General features: G+C 40.5%; 1 protein-coding gene across 1 annotated transcript in view; it reads right to left on the bottom strand.

The window, feature by feature from the left end:
• Positions 1 to 21,117, bottom strand: part of LOC101622323 (phospholipid-transporting ATPase IB) — a 515,968-nt gene extending 494,851 nt beyond the window's left edge. The window contains exon 1 of the mRNA XM_004680155.2: positions 21,020 to 21,117. Coding sequence (XP_004680212.1) covers positions 21,020 to 21,095 — 76 coding nt within the window. The 5' untranslated portion in view covers positions 21,096 to 21,117. The remainder of the gene's footprint in view (positions 1 to 21,019) is intronic.
• Between the last annotated feature and the right edge of the window lie 3,733 nt (positions 21,118 to 24,850).

The following is a 24,850-nucleotide window of genomic DNA, read 5'->3' as shown; positions in this document are numbered from 1 at the left end:
TTTCCAACACTCCAAGATCATATTGTTTTACATCTATAGTCAATCAGAATTTAAATTTACTAGATATAGAATTACTTTTCTTGAACTATTCCATCAATACAACACAAAAGATTTGAAAATCTTTTCAACAGACTTAAAATAAAGCAGATACCACAATAATTTATTCATCTGTGCAGTAGATTAAAAAAAAACAAAATAAATGAAATGAACAAAATTTAAAAAACAAATTCAGACTATAAGAACAAGAGTACAAAAACAAAATGGTGGCTATCAGAAGGGAAGTGGGCAGGTAAACTGGATAAAGGGAGACAATTATTTGGTGAAAAATGGAAAGATGGTGATAAACATAGCGTATGTACAGATGTTGAGATAAAAGTCTGTAAACTTGAAAGCTATATAGTGTTATAAACCAGCATTCCTTCAATTTCAAAAGCATTTTTTAAAAATTTAATATAGCCTACTTAAAATATTCATTAAAATTTTAAAGAAAAAAAAACCTGAAAGATCCCCAAAGAACAAAATTTGGCTTAATACCTGAGTGTAAGCTTCCCAATTTGAATTCTAAGACCCTAAGTAAATGCTATTACTTTAGAAATTAATAAAATAAGGCCATGGTTATTTTGGGAGAGAGATAATGGCTTAGTAGATATAATCCATAAATAGAACACATTAATAAGACACTAATACAATACCTAGTTACCACACAGTAAATATCTGTAGGTGATGGGAGGGAGAGTGGGAAATGTCTTTCAACAAAATTGACACATGAGTGTGGGTGATACAGAATAGAATTTCCACTACAAGATCTTCACAGCTATCTCCTGTCCCACAGAAGCCCATAGGGCAGGAACAACTTATTCAACCCTTGGTGTCAAACATTTTGACACCAGGGGTTAGAAGTTTTTTTCTGTTTAATGGAGCATTAATTAGACCACAATAGACACCAGTTCTACATCAATAAAATTGGGATAGTTACAGTTCACTTCATCCAATACAATAGCACAGGAGAATAGATTAGATTGTTATCATTCTGCTCAAAGACATTCAGAGAATGAACTAAAAATCTACTCCAGTGGCTGCACAGTCAGAACAATATAAAATAAAAATAAACAAGGAGTGAATCTGTTCATTCAAATTTCATACTAAGGCAGACTTTAAAGGGGTGGAGCTTTTCTCCAGGAGAGACACTCTGCAATTGAATGCCCAGGGAACATTATCTCTCTAGACATTCATACCAGTGATCAACTGAAAGGGGGTAGGAGAAACTTAATTGAACTGAGTTTACAGTGATACCAGGGCAGCAGGTGGGTGCTAAGAGAGGGAGAGGTGGCTGCTAAGAGGACCCTGATACATTTTTAACTCAAGGACACACTCCAGCACCAGAGACTCTGTAGACCTGGCATTGCACTGGATAAGGGGGTGCATAGAATTGGCTCCCAAGACAGAGGGTGTGCTCGTGGAGAAGCTTAACAGTAGGAGTCGAGTGATGATGACTGGCTTGAGCCTGAGGATCCCAACAGAGAGGAGCTGGGGTCCAGTCTGGCAAGGAACCTGTACAGAGCCTTTGTATCTTCTCACAAAAGACGCTATTACTTGAAGTCTGAAGTTGGGATATTCAAAACATCTGCCACCACCAACCCTCACCCCAGCACTGAAAGCAAGATAGCTAATGAACATTTTCATTCACCAGTATTTAAGTATCTCCTAACAAATGGGATTGTACCTGCTAAAAGCAATTGTAAATCCCCCAGGATAAGAGCTAGTAAAAGACAGTAACACCCACCTTATGACCTGTGTCAACTACAATCTCTGGCCAGAGATGTGAGCTGGAGAAAGAACTGGGGAGTGAAAGAGGAATGAATGAGAAGAGATGGATTTTCACACACACACAAAAAAAGTGTATTCTTACTTTAACTTGACCCATCCTTATATTGTAGAATCTCACTTCTCTTTAGCTCTCAACTTGCTGTACATGAATCCATTTTCCAATAACTTCTTCCTACCCCTCCCCTTGAAGATGAGCTCTTTTGTTTTAAGCTGGGCTCTTCAAAATTGTTGGTCTACATTTACTGACTGGCTTCTCCCTTTTCCTTGTTTCCTAGACACTACAGTCCCACTCAGTCTATCTGAATTGCGCTTCTCAAGGTCTCCACCACCCCTTCACTGCTCAGTCCAAAGACCCTTCGCAGCCTTCTTTTCACTGGACTCTGACTGCACATGACTCTGCTCACTGCTCTGCAGCTGAAACATTCCCATCCCTGTGTATCTGGGAAGCACTCTCCAGCTTCCTCCCACATCTCTGGCCACTTCTCATTGGCAATGATAGCTTTCCCTTCCTCTGCCTGTTTCTTTAAGTGTTGATATTTATGAAAGTTGTGCTCAGAATGTGCTTTGTTCTTTGGGCTCATTCTTCACCAGGTATCAGTTCCCATGAGCACCCACCAATGACTCTTAAATCTCTCACCTCTCAGTGCCACATCCTTGGATGCAACAACCTACTTGTCCTTCACCATTCACAGATATTCCAAACCAACATGACCAAAATAATAAATAAATAAATAAAAGTAAACTCCCTACAAAACTTGGTTCCTCCTCCCAGGTTCCATTACCAACCAGTTATTCCACGTAGTTGTCCCAACCAGAAAGCTGAGCTGCATGCTCACCTCTCCTCTCCCCCATCACCCCCACATTTAGTCAAGTTTCTCCTAAGTGCATCCAATTCGTTCTACCCTCATGCCACTCCCTAAGGTTTGGTCTTACCATCCTCTCCTGCACGTGTATCTCCAAGCCATTTACTATAGTGAAATGAGTCAAAATTCACAATTGCAAGTCTTTTTGTGGCACTTTAAAGTACTTCAAAGGATTCTCCACCACCCTGCAGATGAGGTTCACACAAGACTGAGCTTGGCAGCCAATTCTGTTTCCCATCAGAGTGCCATCAGAGTGAAATTCTACCAGCTCTCCTCGTGCATTCTTGCTCTCCTAATCCCCTGCTCCCTTTCACGTTCCTGCTTGTGCTATCACCTTTGCTCTGAACACTTTGCCCGAATGCCCTTCTTTGCAGGAGTCAATATTTCTTCAGCCTACTACCTACTGTTTCCTCCAAAATGTCTGCCCTGGCCACCATGTCTGGGTGCTTTTCTCATCTGCTTCCTCTACACAACCTGCCGTAGCTCCTGTTCACTGTTCTGGAGAAGTTTGCTTACTTGTCTGTGTCTTCAAATGAGCCAGAAGCTCATACTCAATCATCAACATCACTTCAGTTCCCAACACAGTGCCTGGCAGAAGTAAATGATCAATAAACAGTTGAGTGGATGGTGAGTAAATGAATGAATGGATTCCTCTCAGCAGCTTCCTCCTTCCCTGTGCTTTTAATCTTATCTGTGAGAAAGAAAACAAACTGATAACTTCCTTACAGATTGTAACAATCATGTCCACAGAAATTTTTTGGATACTCTCAACTTTGAGTCTTCTTCCAATCTCCCAGGCTTTAAAATGCCATGGCTGCAATATCTACCAAATGAATCAAATCAGTAGACAGTATTCCATTAAAAATAAATATATTTTAAAAACAAATATTTCCATGCCATATGTTCCTATTGGTTCTTGTAAAATATAACAGTCACACATATAGGGGTAACCCCAAAATCTCCCTATCTGAAAACTGGCCCAGAAGGAAAACTCTGGAAGCTCCTGGAAAAGGTGAAGATCAACTTTACAACTCCATCTGACTTATAGTTAGATTTTTTTTCTATGCTTTTCTGCAGGACATTCAGAAGCTGTTCTTTCATGAGTTGGTTCAGCTAGTGTTTTTTAACTCAGTATTATTAGCTTAAATGGACTGATCTGTGAAACAAGAGCCAATTTCACTGAGAACTCCCTAGGTGGGCATAGGAAGCTAAAATTCAGAGGCTCATACTTCCACTGGAGTCTTTCTAATTAGTGCCCACTCTGATCTAGCTACTCCTTACTGAAAAGTAAAGAATGAGATTGAACCAATACATCACTGGCCTGCTTATATACAGATCCAGAAGTCAGCACAATGGAAAACCAACACAGAAGAGAAGCTATTTTTAAAGGGTGTCTTTAAATCATCCTGTCCTTTCATCCATGCAGAAAGACACATTCACCCTAACTCACAAAGGGCCAGTGGCCATGATGCCTGCTCATAGCTGATATACCTTGCTCTCATAAATATGCCTATTGTTCCCCACAAATAAAACGCTTATCATTGTAACTCACAATCTAGCTAAATTGTAAAGAACAGCTTGGAGAAGGAATAGCAATGAAAGAAGGCTATTTTTGGAGAAAAAAGCTTTTGACTGCCACTTAAAAGAAACAAGAGCTTCCTTACTACATCCTGAGCAAGCATTTATTAATAATATTGGGGCTATTCACAGGTTTAGTTTATTACTTGGTAGATATAAGCATCTGCTTATATTGGAATATATGTGCTGAAAATGTCTGAGAAAATGCCACTTACCTAGAGATCGTGTTTTTAACATTTTCAGTAAAAAAGCACAATAATCTTTTTCTTCTGTATAATACTGAACCATCTTAAAGGACTTTTGAATACTTTTTCATTTTATCCTCACTACTCTGGAATTCTGGGGGTGTGAGAATGTATTTCAGTTTTACTGAGAGAATAATAAATCTCAGAGAAATTAAGTATCCTGTCTAACTTCCCACATGTGTAACACATGACCCATATACCTGACTTGTCTTTCTATAAACCAGAGGGAGGGCTTAGAAGTTATTCAGTAAGTGAATAAACATTAACAATAAAAATTAATAGCTAATAATGGCTAAACTTGATAATAAAAACACCTAAACAAAAACTACCCTTCACTGAACTGGGAAGTTGTAGAACTGATGTGTATGTGGGTCACACATGCACCATATGGCCTTACTATTTTTTGATTGTACCAACTGGTTAAAAAAATAAAATCTACTGTCCCAAATCCCAAAATTGCTTTTTCAGGATCGCCAATTTCTGTTCATGTACTAAGGACTGCTAAGTTTATGCTTGCCAAAGTCAGGAGGACCCAAGGCAGGACTCTGTGCTGACTGGGACTGACCATTTCAAATATCACCCCATGTGCATTACGGAAGAGAACCATTGTGGATGTTCACTAAGATAACTCAGAGTCATGGATGGAAGGTTTGATGGTGATAAGAAACCTCTGGTTAAGAAATGTACACATATGGAAGAGTAAAAATGTAACCCCAAAGTTAAGTAGACATGTAATATAGGTCATTAATTGGGATACTCTGTTTCTCAGGAATATGCAGAAATCACTGGTGATCTTACACATCGGTGGTCCTCAAAAATTAGTCACAAACCACCAGCAGCAGCAGCAATATCACCTAGGAATTGTTAGAGATAAAAATTCTCAGTTCCTGGAAAAGATCATGCTTAGTGAAGTAAGCCAGAAAAAAAAGGAAAAATACCAGATGGTTTCACTCATAACAGGAGTATAGAGGACCAGGAGAGAAAATAATAATAATAATAATGAACAGCTATATACCAGAGACATTTTACAGGGGTGGAATGGGGAATGGGATCAGAAACAATGGGGTAGGGAAGTGCACTGGACTATGGTGATGGCACACTGGTGATTTAGTGATGAGAAGCCCACAGGGATTACAACTGAGATGGAAAAATGCACAAAATGATGTAAAAATAAACTATTATATTATTTAAAAAGAAATTCTCAGCTCCACCCCAGACTTAACGAATCAGACCTTGAATGTTGGACCAGGCACTGAATTTTAACAAAACTCCAAGTCACTTGTGCCTGCTGAAGACTTGGGCTTCCCATGCTTGGATGTATAAAAGCCTCCTTCCCCCAGGGGAGCTGGTGAGGCACACTGATTAGATACCCAAGTCTGGCCTCTGAGGATGGTGTCTCAGCCAGCCTATAAAACAGTATTTGGTGATAACTGCTACAAATGGCAGCAAACTTCTCAAGCAGAGCAAAAGATAATAATAAAAATGTCTTCTTACACACATCTAAACAAATGCACAAAGCCTGGGGATTATATCTGTCCTTCATCTCGTTTATTTTCACATTCATTATTTCTGTTACATAAGGAAACTTTATAATAACATCATTTTCTCTTATGAAGAATGGATATTCCTCCCTATCACTTCCCCACCACGCTCAGATTTTTTTTTAATAAAATAAACCACATTGTTTAGGAAATAAATCTATAAGCAGTGTCCTCCCCTGAGTTCCTTAAAGACAGGAATCAAGTCATATGCATATTTCTATTTCCAGAACTGTTAGCACATGGCATAGAGCAAAGGCACATAGAAAATGAAATGAATTTCAGGATGCTGCAAGTTAACAGAGGCTCCAAAAAGTACGTAAATACTTCTGAGGGTTAAAAAAAAAAAAAAAGTATGTAAGAACTAAAAGTTGTGCAGATGAAGTACCACAGTAGCTATGTCGAAAAAAAGTCATCAATCTTGAACAACCAAGAATGAAGAGGAGACTCGCTGGGCCTGGATAGATGTGTGCAGAGCTTCCTTCTTCCTACAGAACGCCACCTGTGGTAGTCTGGGCTCACTATCAATCACAGAGCCACACCACAGACGGCCACCCAGGTGGAGGAGGTCAGCGCCACTGTTCCTGCTCACCACGCTGTGCCTGAGCCTAGCTACACCTCCCACTGCATGAACTCAGCACAAAGGACTGGACGCAGGGACATCCCGCTGCCCGCCTGTCTCGTCTATGAGCAATAGAATTTGATAGTTTTATTTTTAATTCATGTACTTATATATTGTACATGATGATAGATGGCTGCTTATCGACATCTTCCAGGCCATTTCTCAAACCACAAATAGAGAATGAGGGGAAGGGAACCTGGGCACACTGTGCTCCAAGCCCTACATCTACTTACCACAGCCTGTTAAAGGGCCTCCACCACAGCCAAAGCTTCTGCATGGCTTCCTGCCACAGCAAGACCTCCACAGCCATACGAGTAGGTTTCTTTATTTTCACTGAACCTACCGAAAGGCCTTCAAATTATCTGTAATACTTATTGGGCTCTTAAGATAGAGAGCAAAGTAAGCTTCCCACTTTCAAGGACCCACATGGAAAGTTAACTACAAAATGTGAAGCATTACATGATAACTTTTTTTGTGACCTGCTGACTTTGTTATTTTCTCCATCAAACTAAGAATTTCCTGGGGGTAGCAGTAATAATTTGTAATTTGTTTAAGCTTATCACAGCTCAATGCCTAGCAATTTGTTGGCCTTCAGCAAATGTTGTCATGATTGCATAATGACGAAAGGATGGATAGATGGATAGGCAGATGGACAGACAGATGGACAGGCAAAGAATAGACAGTAACAAGGGTTCACAGTGAGGAGAAATCACGGCTGGTTGGAATATAAAAGAAAAGAGTTGAGTAGGATTTATCAATAAAAATGTAGTTAAATCTTTATATTCAGGACTCATTTTATCTAATTTAGTCATCATCCCAGGTTCAGCTTCTGAAACTCATTCTATTAGACCTTATGCCATTTGCCTCAAAATTGCCCTGTCCCTTCCCGATCAGCCCTATCTCCATCTAAATGTAAGCATCCTTCAAAACCTAATACAGGGAAATGAGTAAAAGCATTTAAAAAAAAAGTGCTAGACTGACATAATAAAACACTAGTCAGCAATATCAAGGAATGAAACTTGAGATATGGATGAACCTCAAAAAACAGATTTATAATAAATGTAAGAAGCCAGACCCAGTAGACTGAGTTTGTCTGACATTCTGGAAAATTCACGACTGTGGGAACAGAAATCAGAGCTCTGTGGTTGTCAGGAGAGGAGGAAGGGAATTGGCTAGAAAGGACATGGGAGAATTTTGAGGTGAGGAAAATATTCTGTCTTGATTATAATCAGCTGTATACATTGGTCAAAAAGCATCAATTCATGTTATACAAATAAATGGATGAATTTCACTTTGTATAAATATACCTTCATAACCCTGGCTGCTAAAAATGTCAAAAAATAAATACCTAGCTCAAATCCTCCCCTTAGAAGACTACTTGCTACTTCAGTGTTCATTCATCATCTTCATAACTCATTCAGCAGTTAATTAGGTCTTGTGGACACTCATATATTGTGGTCTTAACATATTTCTTTTCTATTATTTCCTGTTTGTAAACCTTATCTTAGCAAACAGGAGGTGTGTAAGATTAAGCATCCTTTATTCATAGCTCAGTACCCAGGTCACTGCTTGATATATTATACATCAAAAATGCTCAAAAATTACGTATTGATTTAAGTAAAACTTAGCTAATTAAAGACACGTAGGGAAAAAAAGAAGACATTTAGGGCACTTTTTCCATCCAAAGTTGAGTGTGTTAAACAAGCTCACCAATGCCTTTCTCTTCATTAATCACCAAATCCATCTTTTCTTGTAGTCTCTCAAATTTTCTGCACAGTTATTTCTATACTTCACCCTCAGTTAGCCCACTAGTTGTTAGATAACCAGGTCAGTTAGCCCACTAGTTGTTAGATAACCAGGTCAGTTAGCCCACTATTTGTTAGATAACCAGGTAGCCTAGCCCAAGCAGACAGCATCTCACAAATGCTTAGACCCTATATCCCCTCTGCATTCTCAAACTTACTGTTCTATTTCCTTTGTTAACTGTTACTGATGTCCTCAAGTTCAGACTTTTAAGATTTTAGAGGGAGGAATATGATAGAAATAATGTATCAGATGCAACAAAATCACATTCTGATCTCAACATTACAAAATTTAACAATTTGTATTTGACTGTCCTTGCATCTAAAATGTTGGGCTTTTCAAACTGGCCTATTTCCAATTCTTGAAAAGGAAATATTAGCTACACCTCTCCCTGTGTTCCCTCAAATTTCATTAAGCGCCACTATCTTAATTAAGTTGTTGTTTGTCTTACCTTATCCTTTTAAAAGGAAATTTAATCTTGGGGGGGGGGCTGTTTGGGGTAGGCACTTGTCTTGTGCTAATTTAATCCTCTGCCTGCTGGAAGCTGTATCACATTTCAGTGTGCCTCTCCTCCCCCCCATCCCATTCTCCTCCCCCTTTGTCCTCACCTTAACTGGTATCCTCTTGGATTTCTCATTGCCTCCTTGAAGAATCCATGTTCCACTGAACAGGTAGAGACAATTCTTTGGTGTGTGCTCTGCTCTCACACACTTTCTCTTAAACCCATCATAATGGATAGCTGCTCCTGTGTTCCAGAATTATACTAAACTGAGCTCTCATGACCACTGAAGAAAGTTCCTGACTTCCCTCCGGCAGTCAAGGTTCCAGCTCTTCACGAAGTCAAAGCCTTCCTGCCCACCCCCTTCTCATTCCTTTTTCCCTCCCTCATTCCTTCTCCTTTGTCCCTACCTGCCTGTCTTATCTCTAACACTCAAAGATAGCCTAATAAGGTCTCCATCCGGAACAACCTTCACCATGAAAACAATAGTTCACAAGAAAAATTTAATTAATAGAAAATTGACATTATATAGAAATGTTTTCAGATTAAAAAAATACCTATTTAAATGTTCTCATTTACTAAAACACATAGTTACAAAATTATCTGTTGGCCTTTGGGAAGTGATAGCTCTAAGTACTGCTCTGTTCCTTCAATTGTTCTATTATTCTAGAGGTACCTGAAGTGAGCAGGTGAAGAGGTATATTTTAGACCCACTTCAGAGAGCAGTGAAGTACTCAAGGTGGAAGCTGTGCATACCTGCAGACTGCCCACCAACTTTGTACAGTGATCACCTGTACCTCTCTCCACCAGTTCAGGGCTTTCTCCTCCAGAGTGGAAAAGTGTGAAAGCTAATCTAGCATGTGGGGGACCCACCACCCACCTTGTAGTGACCTAAGAAGCAACAGCAAGAACCTGGAGGTGAATGTGTACCAAAATGAAGTTTACAACATAGAGATGACATGTCCGCTCAGAACTATGCCGCTCAGTACTCTGCATTCTTGTCATTCCCGCTGAAGCACAGTGTGAGGGTTATGGCTGCCCATCACTGTGCTGAGAAAGTCTATATTATTTTCCGGGCAGAGTCATCTCAGCAATGTTTTCTCAGGTTACTTAGTGCTTTACTTCCAAACTCAGAATGAGCATGTTCTCTCCATTCCCAGTGCTAAAGGAATGGGAAAACATTCCCTTATCCATCCAGAGATATTGTGATTTAGTCCTGTATTCATACAAGTCAGGAGGTTGCTAAAAGATGTGCTCTGTAGGGAAAATCAAAGTAGAAAAAAAGAAGATACTGTTAAATTGTTTCTGAATCTGGAGTTTTTAAGGTGATCACATTTGTGATCTTCAGTGACAGCTTGGATTTTCGAGGAAAATATCTACTCCCTTTAATGCTCAGTCTACTTCTCAGTTTAGTATAATTTTGGTTAAAAAGTGCAAGTTTCTGGCGCTCCCTGGTGATGCAAAGGGTTAGGACGCAGCACTGCAGGCTAGCAGCAGCTGCTTCAGTGCAAGTTCAATCCCCTGCCCAGAGGTGACCCACAAGTCTTGGCAAACCTCTCCTGACCTGCCCACTGCTCCCCTCAGCAGTGTACCTGTCAATCTGCCTGTTCTGCTCCCTATTCTGACTCTGGTGAATCCTCTCACCGCCCTGCACTTCTGGCTTGTACCCTAGTTCTGTGTGCATAAATAAATAAAATCTTAAAAAAAAAAAAGTGCATATTTGCTATGGGGGCCAAGTCAGCCTGGTAATAACAGCAAGTCAGGCTGGTAATTTACAATCACTTCATTCCGCTAAATTTGCCAAATCACTGTAGTCACATGGAAAATGATTTTCTTTCACAGGAAGAAACACATTCTCCCATGAACTAGCAGTTCTTAGGAGAATTGTACTGCTCTCTTAAAAAGCAAACTCTTGGGAAGGAAAGGGGTTCCTCAGTGCATAGTAGGAGCCCCCCAAAGGCTATAGATGGTACTGAATTTGGCTCTAGAGGGGTGCAGTACATCTCATCATAACATTGCACTTTCCAGCTTGTGCTTTTATTATTTCCAAACTTACCCATTCTGTTAGTAAAATAACAATGCTTTTTGTTTGAAGTAATGATAGGGCTACTCTTTTATTTGTTTCCACGCAATATAAAATCTTTATCATTAGCATTTGTATCCAAAGATATTTGTAGACACAAGGATAAAGCTCATATTATATGGGAAGATGTTAACTATCCAGCTATAGACAATGAAATAGTGGAGGACTAGGACTGCATAACTAGTTATATTGTTTTTGAAATAATTCTAATATTATATTATTAATGCCATTGTTTTTGTTATCAATACTGTAATAATTAATGAGTAGTAGTCACTAAGTTTTCAAGTAGTGCCTACACAGTATCTTGTTTAAGTGTCTAAACAATCAGGCAGTGTTAGCACCTACACTTTTAGGGATGAGCTAAGAAGAGCTGAAAAAGGAGGTGACTTCCCCAAGGACAACCAGCCAGGATGCAATCAAGATCAAAACTCAAAAGCAGGTTTGCTGGAGGCCTCTGGCTATTTCCTGCCTACAGATAGAACTACATTCTATGAAATTACCTTTTACTAAATTACAGCACAAAATAAAGGAAAATAGTTACTTTGGTTGGTTCCACCTCCTCACCCAGTATGCATGCATTTAAGCAAGGAAAGGAAAGAGCAGGGTAAGGGGAGAACTGAAGTGATTCCCCGTTCCTGGTTAGGATTAAACCACTGAAACACTGGCCCTCCGGAAACTAAGATACACACTTGCCCATGGGAGAGGGCTTCTCCCTCCCCAGTCATGGGACACAGAGCTGTTCGCAAGGTAGGAACCGTGGCACAGTCGAGCCTGGGAGACCCAGCGTGAGGCGGCCCACCTCAGCGCACACACCACCAACCCTGCACTCACTGAGGAAGGTACAGACAGGCCCTGCAGGTTTGCTCTGCCCCTCCAGGAACTCTCCCTACAAAAAAAAAAAACATGAGTTCTGGAATCCCCAAGCACTTAGGTGCAAGACCACCATGAAAAGAAGGAAGCAAACAGAATTCATTCAAAGAACAAATTATGACAAAAATACTTAGAAATAAGTATTTTTCATGCCCTCCAGAAAATGGGTATTTAAAACATGAAGGAGTTATGTTTAAGTTATTAAATTGATAATTAAAAATTGATTTGTGTGTTGGTAATAAAGGTAGGAAATAATTATTATTGAAATAAAAAGTTGATACATTTGGTCTTTCTTGTGGCAGGTTTCCATATCCAGGAGTTCCATGTCTGCAGATTTAACCAACTGTGGATGGAAAATCCATACTACATAGTTAGGCCTATGACGGTTGTGTGTGTACTAAACAAATACACGCTTTCTTTTCTTGTTGCTATTCCCCCAGCAATATAGCATAACAACTATTGATATCATGCTAGGCATTATAAGTAATCTAGAGATAATCTGAAGCATTGAGGAGGATATGTATGGTTTACATGCAAATACTAGTCTATTTTATATAAGTGACTTGAGTATCCATTGATTTTGGTATTCAACGAGGTCCTGGAGACAATCCTCTGTGGATACCAAAGGATAAATAACTGTACTAAAAACTGAGGAGAAAAAAATAAATCAGAAAACCAACGCTGAAAAGTAATTACAGAACTGGAAGTCCATGCCAAGATCTCCCAAAACAGGACATAAGAAGACAAAAATATAAAAGGGAAATTAAGAAACCTTCACGCACCAGCAGCAAGTAATCTAACTGAACTTGCATATGGGAGGCAACATTTAATAAAACACGACATGAGAATCTCCTTCCAAAAAAGAAAGACAGTACTCAGACAGAAAGGTACCCTGCGCTAAGCATTTAACTAGTGGGGTAAAAATACTTAGACCATTATACTGAAATATGAGGACATCAAGGATAAATGTAACATTAAAAACTAATCAAAACCAAAAATAGCTTAGCTGCAAGGAACAAAAATCAGTTTGGCATAGATTATTATCAGCAAACCTTGGGTACAGGAAGATAATAAAGCAGTACTTTTAAAATGCTGAAAGAATTTTGAATCTAGAACTCTGCATTCAGCAAATTTCTCACTTAATGGTGAGGATGAAATAAAAGCAATTTCAGGGACACAGGAGTCAGTTTGCTACTCACAGATGGCCACAGATCCCAAGGGATACACTCCCAGCAAGAAGAAGGAAGCACAAGGAACCAGCAGGAAGCACAGATATTGGTAAATACCTGTTAACTACACCCTGGAGCCAACTCTGGTGATTTCAGCAAGGAAGAGTGGTGGGGAGAAAAACTATGTAAGGACCTTTTTCTTCTTGCTTGGGGGATCCATACAGAAAGACAAAAGGATATTTAAACTATTTCTAGTCATTGTTAGGAGAAATAAGATTATTCATGATATGAGTATACTCTAGAAGAATATTTAGAGTATAAGGTCAGAAAGATAAGAAAAAATACAAAGAAAACTTCAAACACCAAAAATAAAACCATGGAAGAAAACACAGATAAGTTATATCTTGTTATAATTAATAACTTGTACATGGTGAAAGACAGTTTTAGAGGTTGAAAACATGAGTCACAGACTGGGAGAAGTATTTTCAAAATAACTACCTGATAAAGGATTTGTACCTAAAACACACAAAAACTCATAAAAGTCAACAACAAGAAAACAACTTGATTGAAAAATGGACAAAAGGTCCAGATAGATACTCCATCAAAGAAGATAAACAGGTGGCAAGAAAAAAAAGAGAACATGAAAAGATATTCCCTGTCATCCATCCATCCATTGGTAGAAAACTAAAAAATGAAACAGCAGAAGAAGCCACTATATGCTCACTAAAATGTCACTAGAATGGTTAAAATCCAAAAGACTGGCAATGCCAAGGGATAAAGAGGATGCAGAGTGACAAGAATTCTCTCTGGTAAAAATGTAAAATGATAGTTACTTTGGAAGACAGTTTGGCAATGTCCTGCACAATTAGATATACTCTTATCCCATGATCTAGTATTCACACCCCTTATTTACCCAAAGAAACTGAAGACAATATCCACAGAAAATCTGAATGTTTACTTTCACTTTATTCATGATTGCCAATAATGGGAAGCAATCAAGGCCAAGAAGCCCTTCAGTCAGTCAACAGGTAAACAAATTGTAGTGTATCCAGACAATGGAACATTATTTAGTGGTTAAAAACAAAGATAAGAGGCCCTCCCTGGTGGCGCAGCAGGTTAAAGCACAGCACTAAGAAGCTAAAGACACTTCCCATGAGTTTTATCCCCGCCTGCCCCGGAGGAGATCCACCTGGCGTGGCAGACCTCTCCTGACCCGCCCGCTGCTCCCCTCAGCAGTGTACTTCGTTGATCTGCCTGTTCTGCTCCCCACTCTGTCTCTGGTGAATCCTCTCACTGCCCCTACACCTGTGGCCTGTACCCCAGTTCTGTATGTATATGCATAAATAATCTTTAAAAAAAAAAAAAACTCAACGTTGTGAACTTACCTCCCCAACAAGACCAGTGCCTGATGGTTTTAAAACACCTCCTACTTGTACTCTTTTATTTTGTATTTATGTCCCCTACTTTTCTAAGATGAGAAATGGAGGAAAAAATACATAAGAGGAAAACATTTTAAAATAGTATTGCTTAAAAAAAAAAACAACTCCAATTACTGATTTCTATTAAGATAGAACTGTTACTGAGATTATCAGGAAAAGCCTGTCTTCATCTTTCACCTCCGTGATTTCCATTTCTACACCATGTTGAATCGACCTCAGTTGTTGCTCAGTCATTCTCTCTTTCCTGTTCTGATGCCCTGGCTCAGATCCTTATTACTTCTCACTTGAAAAGTATAACAGCCCCTAACTGTGCATTTCATTTGCAATCTCCACTCATTTATTTTTACTAAGACCGGGTCTCAATCACCTACCTGTTCCAGAAAATTTGCCTGAATGCTAACATCAGAAAATCAGACAGTGGAAGAACTCAATAGAGTTGAATAAATGTATTTCTAAGCATCAGGAAGTGTCAACATGAACGTGAGAACAGAGTGCACCCAGAGTCTATTTCTATTATTCTTTTTTTTTTTTAAGATTTATTGATTGATTGCATACAGAGTTGGGGTACAGGCCAGACCTGAAGGGGCGGTGAGAGTCTTCACTAGAGACCGTGGTAAGCAGAACAGGCAGAAGGATGAAGTACACTGCAAAGGAGAGCAGCGGGAAAAACTGGAGAGGTCTGCCACACCATGCAGGTCATCTCCAGGGCCTGGGATCCAACTTGCTCTGAAACTTCCAGTGCTGAGTCCTAACCTTTGGCGCCACCAGGGAGGGCCTTATTTTTGTTATTCTTGCCACATGAGTAGCACAGTGGTTACAGGAAGTGACTTGTGAGCATGCTTCAGATGTGGCCCCGCCTGCTGGTTATTACTCTTGGTAATTCCTGGCAGGCTACACTCAGCTACCAAGTCCCCTGAGAGTCCAGAGGACCTGAAGATCACTTTGTTGCTAGACATACCATAGTTACCTTTGGGGAAACTCAGAGATTAAAACTCTGTAGTTTTACAGCCAAATGAATGTTTCCTCTGTGCATTAGAATAAAGAAAACAAAAAAGAAATCGAAAAGAGTGCTAAATAAGGATTATCATTATGTGGTTAAATATAGTTGATTAAGAGGCTGATCCTGTGGCATGCTAAAACGAATTAGCTATACATTTTTTCCCTTGGAATATGAATGAAATTTTCCATGCTATGAAGGCACCATTAAGGGTATAGGAAAAAAGTAACCATCGCTACATTTCGTATCTGGAATGACATTCCAAATGTCACAATAGAGAAATACTTACACCAAGCAGTCATTTGCTTACCCTAGCTTCTCTTGTGATCAGTCTTGGTAATGTGCTTAAAATATTTACAGTAATCCTGGGATCTTCAAGACTGCATACAGCTAACACAGAGTCTTCAAAGACTGGGGGAAAGGAGCACTAAAACTCTACACTGACGTGTCTGAAATGTGACATTTGTTTATTGCTTGGCACAAGATTCCCAAAGAGTAGAGAACATATTTGCAATATAACAACTCCAAATCAAAATTAATCAGTATTAGAATACATTTGAAACTTGATGATAGATCAGATTATCAGTATTACGGAGAGGCAGTAAGGGAGATAAGAGGTGGACACTCAGGCAAAAGGCTTCTGCACATAAATAGTACACACGCATGCACACACACTGACCTATGGTAATTCAGACACCGAGCCCCTCCCAAATCACTGTTGATGAATGAACAGTATTAGTCATTTGCACAAACACTTTTATGCAAGTAGAACCCAGGGCCACTTGTGACTGTACCCCTGTGTGCTCTCAGGTTTTTTACATTTGCAACTAACCACCCCCATTTTAGCAAGACTCCATCCAAGTAAGGGGCTCTCTCCTAGGTCCTAATTCTGTATTTGCCCTTGATGAGGAAGAGGAAAAACTTCCAGGATATGGATATGAGATCACTTTTATTTTTAGCCTTATTTAGTGGTTGTTAACATTTTCTCTGAGTCTAAATGGATGTAAATAACATCTTGTCTCCAGTATCTGGTATTGACCAGAGGTTATATTTAGCAAATGTAAAGATCCAAGGAGGAAAGGTAGAAGCCCATCTTTAAAGGTGCTCTATACACATCCTCCCATAAATTTTTAAAACCTTTATAGAGAATAATTTTAATTTAATCCATTTGTCTAGCTGGCACCTTTGTCAGATGAGGGTTTAAGATAAAACATCCATTGTAAAAGTCAAATCAATGAATTATTAAACAACTGAAGTCATCAACTGAGATGCTTATTGGCCACCTGAGGGTAAAAGATGGCTTTGAAGGCAGGACCATTTTTAACAGAAGGTGATAACCTTTGGAGACATAGAAGGATGCCCCTTTATAACAGAGTAACCAGTAGGTAATCACGTACACATGGAAAATGATGCAAAAGAACACTTCCCAATAACAACTGCATGTGGTCATCTAGTTAGGCTTACATCATTAGAGTAAGAGGGGAAAATAATGACAAGTGAAGTTTTCGCCAACTCTGCTATTATGCAGGATAAGTGTTTAGGTAGAGGAGTTTCCCTTGGAGGATGATGGGCAGTATGAGAAAAATCTGACATATTGTCAATATAAGCTTGATTACATCATAAAGTCCTCTTGATGTAGCAAAATAATTGATACATGCACTTTAATATACATTACTCCCTAATCACAATAACCCTATGAAGTACAAATTTTATTTTCATCTTCATCTTTAATAGAAGTAGGAGCTTTTTAATATCGTATAGGTAGGGCCTTCCCTAGTGGCAACAATGGTTAAAGTACAGCACTATGAAACTATTGCAGTCACTGAAGCATAAGTTCAATCCCCCTCCAGGGAGATAACTCACATGGTGCAGCAGACCTCTCCTGACCTGCCCACTGCTTCCCTCAGCGTGTTTCCAGTATATTTGCCTGTTCTGCTCCCCACTGTCTCTGGTGAATACTCTCACCCCCACATCTTTGGCCTGTACCCCAGTTCTGTATGCATAAATAAATAAATCTTTTTTAAAAATAAAAAATATTATCATACAGGTAGTAAATAATTGTCAACATCTGTCTCCATTTCTCTCTACCGCTAACAGTTGGTGTTTTAACCCCTGTATAGACTACTTCAAAGAAATTTCCAAACATAACCTAGACTGTTAGACCAGTGCAAAAAGAAGCCCTGACATAGTCAAATCTTCACTTAGTGAGGAACCACAGGAATGACAGTATAGAATATGGAAGCAGAAGCTATTAGACCCTGTTCTTTATTTCCTTTTGAGGAACAGAACACAGTATAGAATGAATGCCATATTCTGTTCAGTTTAGGTCTGTTACTGAACTAAGCCATTTGGAATTAAAATTAGAAACTAGCTGATCCTGCCAGAAATTAACCAGCAAGCATAGATAGGGAAGCAACCTAACTAAACACACTAAACACAAATAAAAGACTGGATTAGGAAGATGTGGGATGGCCACAGTATGTAATACTACTCAGCCAAAAGGAAAGATGAAATTCTGTGATTTACAGCAGATGTCAGAAGTTTGGGGAGATAATGGTTAGTAAAGCTAGTCAATAACAAAGACAAATATTTGGCATTTACATAGCAGACTAGTCAACAAGCTAATATATTTTGTAAATAATAGTAAAAAAAAAAAAAAAGGACACCTCAATGACAAATTCAGGTTTTTGAGCTTAAGAGGGAAGGGAAATATATCTTAGCCAGAATAAATAAACAACTAAATCATCATGCATACTCAAATGTGCAAAGAAATGAACACATCAAATCTGTCATTTTGATTTTTACAATGACTTCTAACTAGTTTAAAAAAAATAAAGACATTCAATTAGAAAGAAAGACATATGTCAATGAGGAGAGATATCATGTTTTTAACTTATGAAGACTTAATGTTTTTAAAAATCTACTTTTTCCAGATTAAGCTATAAACCTATTGTTAAGTTATCCAAAATTCTAAAAGAATTGGTTTTGTTTTCAGAAAAGGCTCTTTAAAAAATACATATGAAGGAGTAAAGAACTAAAAAAAGAGACAAGCATTTTGAAGATGAGCAAAAGATGCACAAAATTTTGGGTATTAATTCTGTTGATGGCAATGTCCCACTTCTGGCTCTACACTTCTATAGAGTGGAAAGAAGAGGGAGGTTCCAGAGCCCGGGACTCCTATAGCAGTACTCTCAGCTTCACCATCCCTAGCTGCCTACTGATCATCCAAACTAGCCCTCAGATGCCTAGGGGTTACCACAGGAAGCTCATACTATCAGGTCCCCCTCTACTTCATGCAGCATGTAAATACATAAACTCCCATCTCTTAAACCATCCTTAGTGTCTTCTGGGCCTTGAAGACTACCATCAGCAAGAAGCCCTGCATCTGCCACCCCTGGGCTCTTGCCGTCATTGCTTTGCCCTGACAACCATCCTCACTGCTGATCTCAGATCACTACCTTCCAAGTGAAAAAACCTTCACTATGACATTCATGTTATCAGTTGTACAACTGTAATCTCAGTATCTCTCGAAGCTGTTCCATAGACATTATCCCCTATGATTATACAAAAACTGCTCTTTTCAAAGTCACCCGTGACCTCTACATTCTAACTCAAACAGCTCTTAGACTTTACCTTTCCTGAGATCTCAACTGCATTGTACCCAGAGGGATACTCCCTCACTCCTGACATCTGCCTCAGTGACCTGAATATTCCTCTTTCGGTCTTCCTCTGATCCCTACTATATATCTTCTCAGCCCCTTTGCTGTTGCCCTATTCTCTGGGACCTTGAAATCTTGGGATACCCAGAATTCTGCCCTAGGATCCTTCTCTTTTCAAATACATATGTACCCTCTGATTACACCATTTGCTGAGACCAGTGCAATGTTAAAATGCAAACCCCTTGCTCAAAAATGATTAAGACATACAAGATAGCAGCAGCAGAGCATGAAAGCTAATGCCAGGCTCTTCCAGGGCAGGCCCTGGGCAACTGCAGTTTACTCTCCAACGAGCAGATGCTGCTGGGGACTCCTAATTACATCCCCCTGGTCTAGAATATTCCCCTAGCCTCAGGCTCATATGTCCAACTCTCCCCTAAACATCTCATTTGGCTCTCTAGTAGGCATTTCACACATGCTCAAAGCCAAATCCCTAACTCTTGCTCCACAAAAGAAAGTACTGTTCTTTCCATTTTACCCCATCTCAGTAAATGGTACATTCTCCATTTGCTCAGCTCAAAGACTACCAAGCCATCTTCCGCCTTACATTCAAAGGATGAGCAAATGCTGTTGGTTCTGCCTTCAGACATGGAGGAAGTGCCCATTTTCCCCCATCACCCATCTTATGATTCCCACAGATGCCTGAGTCACCGCTGCCCCCTGCCCATTGCCCTGCTTCAGCCCTGGTTCCCCACAGCCAGTCCCCATGACCTTCTCCTCAAAATGACCTTAAGGTGTCCTTCCATGTATTACTCAAGTTAAGAAAGCACTGGTCTAGATGGCCTGATGTGCTGTCCTCTCTCACATCACTCAACTACAGAAATAGGAAAGTCACTTAATTTTTATCTGCCTAATAAAAATAATCTTAATAATAACCACGAAGATTAAACGTCATTGCAATTCCAAACTGCAAGCCCTAGATCTTTACTTGCTGAAATCCTGAAACGGTAGGAAATCAACTCATATTTGAATCTCCCCTTCAATTTTTTATTATCTAAGGGCTGAGGGAACCATGTATTACAATCACATAGCATGCAGCAACAACATGCTGCTTTCTAAATGTTATACAAGAAACAAAACACTGGCATCTAACTCCAGGCGCAGGCTCGCAAGGAAGGGGATCTGGGGCGCGGGGAAGTACCACGCGTTTCTGCAAAGAGTATGGAACGTCGGCGCGGCGGTCTCGAGCTGACCCGCGCTGGCTGTGTGAGAGAGAAGCCCGAGGATCCCAGTCATGAGAAATGTTCCTGTGACCCCTTGGTTGAAACTGCAGCAACCTCTCAGAGGCCAGGAGGCCAGGTAGCGGGCGAAGCGAGACTGTCTCCGGCGCCCACCCAAGCGCGCGGGCAGCGAAGGCGTCCAGCCGAGACCTGCCGCGGGCTTTCTCGCGGACCACAGTCCAGTCCGCCGCTCGCCGCAGGGACGGACGGGCATGCGCACGCGCGGACACACAAACATACACAGGCACGCACACACACGCATGCACACACACGGTGCGCGCGCGCACCTGTACTGGGGGAGGCCCAGGGGTCTTTGCCGCCCCCCACCCCTGGCCGAACTTTGGATTTTATTGGCATCATAAATGTGTGGTGACCCAAGCCAGGGCAGCGCGCAGCGTCCGCCGACCCGCGCGGCCGGAGGGCCCCAGGGAAGGGGAGGCAGGACGGAGGGCGGGGCAGTGTCATATAACAGCGCGCGGGCGCCCCGCCTGTCCCCGCGCCCGCCCCCGCCGGGGCCGACCCTCCCGGCCCCACGCCGCTGCCTTCTCACCCACTGAGGAGCCGATCCTCGACCTGCGGGGCAGGGACATCTTAAGAGCTTTGTCCAGGCCGGAGCCGTTCAGCATCTCGCCCCAGTGGGGGGCTCCGCGACCCGGGGCCCGCGGGCAAGGCTCGGCGCGGGGATGGGCGCACCGGCGGCAGCCCGAGGGCCATGGGTGGGCGCGCGCCTGGACCCGGCTGCCGCGCCACCCGAAAGCACCCGCGTCTGTGTCACGGCCGCCGCCCCAAGCTGTGCGATCGCTGCCGCAGCGGCCAATGCGGCAGAGCCCGCGAACGCCAGCGCTGCGGGCCCCGCTGGCCCAGGCTGCGGCGGTGGGGGCAGGGTGACCGCTGGTGCCGCGGGGAGCCGGGAGGGAGGAGGAACGGACCGCGGCTTTAGGCTGGGAAGTATCTGGGACATCACGCAGAACTTGGGTCTTTGGGCGGCGAAGGAGGTGGTACAGCTTGCGGGTTGAGGGGCTACATTGGTGCTTTAAGGGGTTCTTCCCTTAAAGATCTGATGGCCTGGAACTGGAAGGAATCCTGCGTCTCCAGGCTAAAAATTCACACACACACCCGCAGTCCGCGCCCCCCACACTCCCGGCCCCCAGACTGCCTAGAATTCTAAATAGTGGCATGTTAAACCTGTTAAAAAATAAAACAGGCCCTCCCTGGTGGCGCAGCGGGTTAAAGCACAGCACTGAGAATCTGAAGCCACTTCCGCATGAGTTCGATTCCTGCCTGCCCCGGAGGAGACCACCTGGCGAGCCAGATCTCTCCTGACCCGCCCGCTGCTTCCCTCAGCAGTGTACTTCGTCGATCTGCCTGTTCAGCTCCCCACTCTGTCTCTGGTGAAGCCTCTCACGCCCCTGAGCCTCTGGCCTGTACCCCAGTTGTGTATGCACAAATAAATAAATCTTTAAAAAATAATAAAATTTAAAAAAATTAAAAAAACTAGGGAATACTTAACGTTACATACACACACCCATACATCTTCCACAGAAACAAAATCACTGAGAAGTGAGATTGTTACAGGTAGAATGAACCCCCCCCCATAATCTGCCTGCTCTAAATGGGTCCTGCCAGCCCCGACATCAAGACAAAACGTACTCTAGTGCTGACCTAAATAACACAATTTGTGTGCAATAGAGAAGACAAAGAGTATAATTAAAATAACTTACAAGTAAGCACCCAAAATTCCACATCCCCTTCTGGGTATGTGCCCATATTCTGTCAACCCCAACTTCAAAATATAAGCAGAAACTTCACCTTTCTTTATCACCCACACTGCCCAGCCTGAGCCCAGTCACTCATTTCTCTGTTACACTGATGGATTTCTCAGCTCATCAGTTTCTTTCCCATGTTTCCTGAAGGGTTTCTACTGATATTTTGTGGAAGACCGTTCTGTGTATTACAGTGTTTTTCATGCCTGGTTCCAATCATTGTGGCCACCAATAACATTCAACCATGTATGTGCACAAACATGCAGCTCCAAAAATCCTGTTAAGAAGTCAGAGCGTGCTACTCCTGTGAAAATCCTCGTTAGGACCTCACTCAGTGAAATCCTATTAGATATGATTGCCTCCTTTTCCCCTACTCTTCAACTTTTTTTATTCCAACCATACTGAAACTCTTTTAATGAATTCCCCTGCCTTAAGACATTTGTGCTACTACCTCAGCCTACTTTTGCCCATGTTTCTATTAATCACCACCTTCTTTACCCAAACATCAGGTTAATGACACCTTCTTAGTGAGGCCTTCTCTAACTTCTTTAAAATTGTGTCTCATCCACAACAATCTCTACTGCTCTATAGTACTTATCACCCCCTAACATTCTACACACTTAGTTTTTATATTGTCTCTGTCCCCCAACCAGAATGTTCCATGAGAGCTCAAACTTCTGTTTGATGTGCTCACTTCTAACACTGAAATGCTCAAAAAATATTTAATTAATGGAATGTAGGAATAGTGTATGTACCATATGAAGGAAATGACCAATAAGCATGTGAAAAGATGTTCAATATTATTAGTCATTAGGGAAATATAAATCAAATATACAATGAAATACTACTTCATACTCACCATGATGGCTATCATAAAAAAAAAAGACAATAACAGAATATGAAGAAAATAGAACCTTCATGCTTTGCTGGTGAGAATGAAAATGGTGCAGCTACTTTGAGAAACTTCATCAATTTCTCAAAATGTTAAATACATGTTAACATGTGGCCCAGAAATTTCTCTCCTGGCATAAACTTAAAGAGAATTGAAAAAATATGCCCACACAAAAACCTATATATCAATGTTCATAGTAGCATTACTCGTAATAGTCAAAAATGGAAACAAGCCAAATGTTCATAAACTAATGGATAATAAAATGTAGATAGCCATGCAACTGGATATTATGGAGCAAAAAATGGAATGAAATATTGATAGTTTCCTACAAAGTGAAAGAACCCAATCACATTTATATGAAATGCCCAGAGTAGGCAAATGTATAGAAACATAAAGTAGATTTATAGTTCCCTAGGACTTGAGGTAAAGGTGAGAGTAGTGGGAAGTGACTGCTAATGTGACAAAAATGTTCTAAAATTAGATTGTAATATTGTACAATTTTATGAATACACTAAAGCCATTGAGTATTTAATTCAAATGGGTGAGTTGTATAGTAAATTATATATTAATAATGCTACTTTCTAAAAAAGGATGAGTTGCATATACCTGAAGCTTATAGAATGGTATAACCCAATGTTACTTCAATTAAAAAAAAGTTGCATAATTAACAAGTATTTAATTCATCATACTTGGTCAACTGCATTTTGCATCAACATTTCCTACAGCATCTGCAAATTTTCCACAGATCTTATATAGTCTGAATTAGCAGCCTACTTTGCAATTTCTTTAACTACCCTTAGTACCTGATGTGATCTATTAGACTGTCCTTAAACATCAGACAGGTTTTCTTTCCTGATTCTAAAAATCTTGACCAAACTCACTCTAAGTCTGATAGCAAGTTCTGTTCCTAAATAGTAAGATTCTAATGATAATCAGAAGTTCCTTGTAAAGTAGATATTTGTTGATGCAATAATTGCTCAAAATTGGATTTTTCTTCCTACTTCATTGGTTTCTGTAACACTGGGTTTTCGAATTCCAGTTAAAACCTGTGATGTACTGCCTGAGAGAAAAAGAAAAATTAGTTTAGGCTGTATTATGACAATTTTCATAATTAATATTTTTGCAAGCTTAGATGTCACCAAGCACATATTAAACACTTTATATATACTAACTCATTTTAATCTCACAATGAACTTGCAAGATAGATACTGTTATCTCATTTAACTATCACAAAGTAAATTAACCAAGTCATCTTACATCTACTAAATGTAGAGCTGAGATTCTAAGCCTACATGCATGATTCCAATGCCTTCAGTAGAAGGAGGTCAACAATGGGTCACTGAAATAATACTTTTCTCACTGTACTAATTCTTCAATTAATAGATATTTATGGAACCCAGTTAGATGCTAATCACTGAGAAAGCAAGCCAAACCAAAATTCAAACAAGACAAGGTTCCTGTTCTGAAAATATACCTTCTAAAGTGGGACAATATCAAGTAATGAAAATGTACCATTATAAGCCTGTATCATTAATTCCAAAGTCTAATCAGAGTGACTGGTGCATATTCACTTTGTTGGCAGAATTGAAGACAAGGGAAGACAGTGTTAAAGGCTAACATTTATTTCAGACAAAAGAAATAGCGTGTACAAAATAGCGTGTGGTAATGGAGGGCATGGTGTTCAGGAATGGCCTTACTATGTGAATGTCAAAAGAAGGGGTTGGTA

Source organism: Condylura cristata, unplaced genomic scaffold, assembly GCF_000260355.1.
Source record: "Condylura cristata isolate star-nosed mole 26May11 unplaced genomic scaffold, ConCri1.0 scaffold00010, whole genome shotgun sequence".
NCBI lineage: Eukaryota > Metazoa > Chordata > Mammalia > Eulipotyphla > Talpidae > Condylura > Condylura cristata.
This window is presented reverse-complemented; position numbering and strand designations above follow the sequence as displayed.